This window comes from Labrus mixtus, chromosome 11 (genome assembly GCF_963584025.1).
Source record: "Labrus mixtus chromosome 11, fLabMix1.1, whole genome shotgun sequence".
In the NCBI taxonomy this organism is placed as follows: domain Eukaryota; kingdom Metazoa; phylum Chordata; class Actinopteri; order Labriformes; family Labridae; genus Labrus; species Labrus mixtus.
The window spans coordinates 21,868,502-21,872,492 of record NC_083622.1 but is presented as its reverse complement, the minus strand read 5'-3'; the positions used below and the strand labels follow the sequence as shown (position 1 = coordinate 21,872,492).

General features: G+C 36.2%; 1 protein-coding gene across 1 annotated transcript; it reads left to right on the top strand.

Annotated features, from left to right (window-relative positions):
• The first annotated feature begins 330 nt into the window (after positions 1 to 330).
• stmn1b (stathmin 1b) lies at positions 331 to 3,495 on the top strand. Its single transcript, XM_061050865.1, has 5 exons — positions 331 to 458; positions 1,868 to 1,913; positions 2,481 to 2,650; positions 2,771 to 2,962; positions 3,059 to 3,495. Exons 2-5 carry the CDS (start codon positions 1,898 to 1,900, stop codon positions 3,131 to 3,133), a joined length of 453 nt encoding a protein of 150 aa, XP_060906848.1. The 5' UTR covers positions 331 to 458; positions 1,868 to 1,897; the 3' UTR covers positions 3,134 to 3,495.
• Positions 3,496 to 3,991: the final 496 nt, after the last annotated feature.

Below are 3,991 nucleotides of genomic sequence, written 5' to 3'. Positions count from 1 at the left end.
GGTACTCAGATGTGTTTTTTGCGAGGGGGGGGAACAACATGGATCCCGCAGGTCTAAAAGCATCGCGGAATTAAAACGTACTTTTTTGCAGAGATACTTACCACCAGTGTTCCTTCAATTACACTTTAACCATTTAAAAGTTTACCTTTAATCATATGCTTGGGTAAAGTAGGTGGGATGTTTAACGCTAATGTTACCTAGTCTGTATTTTCTCTAACATCCACGAGTCTGTGCTGCCTTTGTTTCTAACTGTAGTGTGAGTCTGATCCTGGCGCTTACAGTTTTAAGCCGTGCTGTGATTGGTGGATTTTGACCAATGAAATCAAAGACCTCTGGTGACGTCTGGAGTTAGTAACTTTTCGCGCGAAGGTGCAGATGTTGTTGGTGTTATTCTGCATGAGAACAGCAGAAGAAGTCGGCTCGTGTCGTGTGCGCACTTCAAACTAAGGCACTTGACGGTGAGAACAATGGTTTTATGCTAATGTTTGAACCAGGCTCTCAGACTATTATAACAATGTTTTGTAAGATCTAGGTTTTGTAAGGTATTTTAAGACAATTATTGAAACGTTATGAAGATGTTCAGCATCACTAAAAGTCAAAGAGTAAACTGACTTTATAGTAATGGACACATTTTGTTTGTAATAACATACAAGCAACTCTTAAAAAATAGGCTATATTACTCAAAAAGCAGTAGGCCTACCATAAGTGTCGTTTATTTTCACAATATCCTTAAAATAACGTTTTAGTTTGTCACTTTGTTTTGACTGGAGTCTACTCTGTGTTATCCTGTATATGAGAAAACACTACAGTAAACTAATCCTGCTCATTTTAGTGTTCGAGTCTAGAACTTAATTATCTTGCTCTTCATCCTTATTTTATCAAATTATTGTTTTCCTCAAGATATTTCATGCTTTCGAATTTCAAGATTGTTTGTTTTAACGACTCTGTTTTTTATACCCCACCCCCGCCTTTTTGCAGTAACACATCCTGTTCAGAGTAGGTTTGGGCATTTCGACTTTTTGACGAGCCTAAAGATTTGTTAACAGATACAACCAAACATCTTTATTTTCAGTTTATTGTCTAAATAGTATAATTCAGTCAAATGTAGCTATTTTGATCCGTTATTGGTATATGAATACATCTATTACCTATCTAACTTAATTTTATTTTCCTATGCCATACAAATTCCATAACACCATTATTTTACATTATGTGCTGTAAACAAACCTTAAATGCAATTATCAAACATTTCTATATGTGCACCATGGTTATTTCCACTTATTTTGTTGCAACAAATAAATATGAAAGACTCCCTTTCTTTCATACACAGATCATTTTAATAATTATGAAAGCAGGAAAAATCCTGAGTTACTGTCCTAGTTCACTTCACTGCTTATAACATCAGTGATGCGTAGATCTAGTTTTGCCTGTTATGTCATGACATGTTCAGACTAGTCTAACAGCTAAAAACGTGCAACTGTAGAGAACATACTTGTGTGTACACCTTACCCTGAGAAGGTTTAATGCATCCACATATTACCAGACATTGACATAAGTATGTATATTACAGAAATAATCCACCTGTCTTAATTGGCCGAAAAACATGTATTTTTATTCTAAAGGCCATAGCAGGAGAAGAGAAGTGTTTTCTAAAAGTAATGCTCGCATGCTTGAGCGATGTTCTATCAAAACACGGACTATGACTGTTTGCTTCAGCACCATCAGAGTACATGGCTGTGTTACTGCATCGCTGCATTCTTTCAAATGTCGAAATTCACATTTGACCAAAGTAAAGCTAAGGTGTATCCACTGAGCACAGTTAGACTTGATTTGTTTGACACTAATTTTCTTATTCATGTTTTTTTAGTGGTAGAAAAAAGGAATCATTCCTGCTGAAATGGACACCTGTGGAGGTAAGTGTTCAGTAAGACATGAATTGTGTCAGTGAGATGAGTTCTGCATCGTCATTTTATGACTTAATTCAGTAGATATCTTACATATTGCTCCTTCAAGCGAATAAATGTCCTGATTTAAATGTAAACAAAATGCAACCACTACAATTTAACTGTCTGTTGATGTGGCCTGTGCAGCAAGTTGCAAAGGCAATTTGTAAAGAGGCACTCATTAGAAAGTTATATTTTTCCATCTTTTCATATTTTAAAAAACTCAAAAAATGCTGCCACACAACAATGTCTATTGTTTCCTCCTGACCTCTAATAAAGCATAGAACCCTACCCCGCCCAACCTCATTTAATTATCCTGGGTCAGTGGCTCTCAATAGAATCAATTTGCTATAATTGAATTGAATTGCTAAAAGTGAACTAACAACAGATTTTATAATGAATCAACGGATTGTCATATATCAAGTTGCAATGACTAATGTTGAGATGAAGAAAAAAAATCAAAGTGTTGTGGACTTTGAACCTTGACCTTTAATCATAACACATCTGCCATAGCTTTACAGATATTCTGTTTTGCAGATATCCGAGTGAAGGAGCTGAACAAGCGGGCCTCAGGTCACGCATTCGAGCTCATCCTGAGCCCCTCAAACACAGATGCTAAGGAATTTCCATTGTCCCCTCTGAATAAAAAGGAAACATCACTGGATGAGATTAAGAGAAAACTGGATGCTGCAGAAGAGAGACGCAAGGTATTGTGAATGCAAAGTAACATAAGTCTGAAAACTGTTCACTACTAAATGAACTCTAAAGCCTCATCACCTCATGTTATGTTAAATTTATAGAAAAGTTCTCTCTTCTCATTTTGTCAGAGTCAGGGCGCTGAAGTATTGAAACAGTTGGCTGAGAAAAAAGAGCATGTGAAGGAGGTTCAGCAGAAGGCCATCGAGGAAAGCTGCAACTTTAAGAAGACAGCACAAGAGAAACTCAATCTGAAGATGGAGACATACGAAGAGAACCGCACTGCATGGATGGCAGCTCAAAATGAAAAATTTAAGGAGAAAGTACGTTGATAATTGCATTTCAACATGTCTTAATGCTTTTTGTTGTAATAATAAATACTGATGTGATGTGATTCTTTTGTTTACCAACACCAACAGGACAAGAAACTGGAAGAGGTGAAGAAGAACAAGAAGGCGATGGAAGAAAGGGAAAATTTTGTAATTTGTTTGTAATTTGAAAACAGCTGTTACATCTCCAAAGATAAGCTTTATTTTTTTTTACCTGACTTTTTCAAGGTTTTCTTTAACTAGTTCTCAGTATGCTATAGAATGAAAGTCTTTTTTTTTTCAGTTTTAGACTGGGTCCTGATATTGTCTGACTTTTCTGCACTTGTAGAATTCTTGTGGGCAGCTAGCTACACTGTTTTTTCTGAGGTCTGAACTAAATTTTCCATTACAATGCATTTCATTGATATGAATCGATCCTTGTCCTTCAATGCTTAATAATAATGTTCCAAACTGTTGATAATACTGTACGTTTAGATATACTGTAGGATACCAAGGTTCTGGCATTAAAGTCTGTATCCACAATTTAATCGTTGTCTGTTGTGTTGGATATATTCTTTCCATATGAAAGTTGAATATGAATATTCTTTACTATGTGGTGTAAGATGCTAAAATTAGAATTGAAGAGGAGACCATCTTACCTGCCATATAATGTAGTTAGTACCATAAGTAATACTTTGACACTACTGACACCTAGTGGCAGTGATGGAAACTGACTTGTTAAAAGCTCCAGAGGTGGCTGAGAAAACTGAGGCAGAAGTAGGGACAGTTTACTTTGGGTGTTTTGAAACACTTCATAGTAATATACGATTAATTTTAGGAGTAACTGGTTCAACTCGTGTCCTTTTGAGCTGTAAAACCTTTGACAGATGTTACAAATAAGGGTTCTAGGATTGGTGGGAACCACACACATGGCTGCATCAATGGACAAGCATTTTACTCAGCTCACTTGTATGTATTTTCCACAATCCAACAAAAAAAGCTGCAAAGTTGCACATTGATAATCAAACCTGAGGTACCAATCAT

Coding starts and splice junctions, on each gene's coding strand:
- stmn1b (XM_061050865.1), top strand. Junction 2,651..2,770: donor CTGCAGAAGAGAGACGCAAG/GTATTGTGAATG, acceptor TCATTTTGTCAG/AGTCAGGGCGCTGAAGTATT. Junction 2,963..3,058: donor ATGAAAAATTTAAGGAGAAA/GTACGTTGATAA, acceptor CAACACCAACAG/GACAAGAAACTGGAAGAGGT.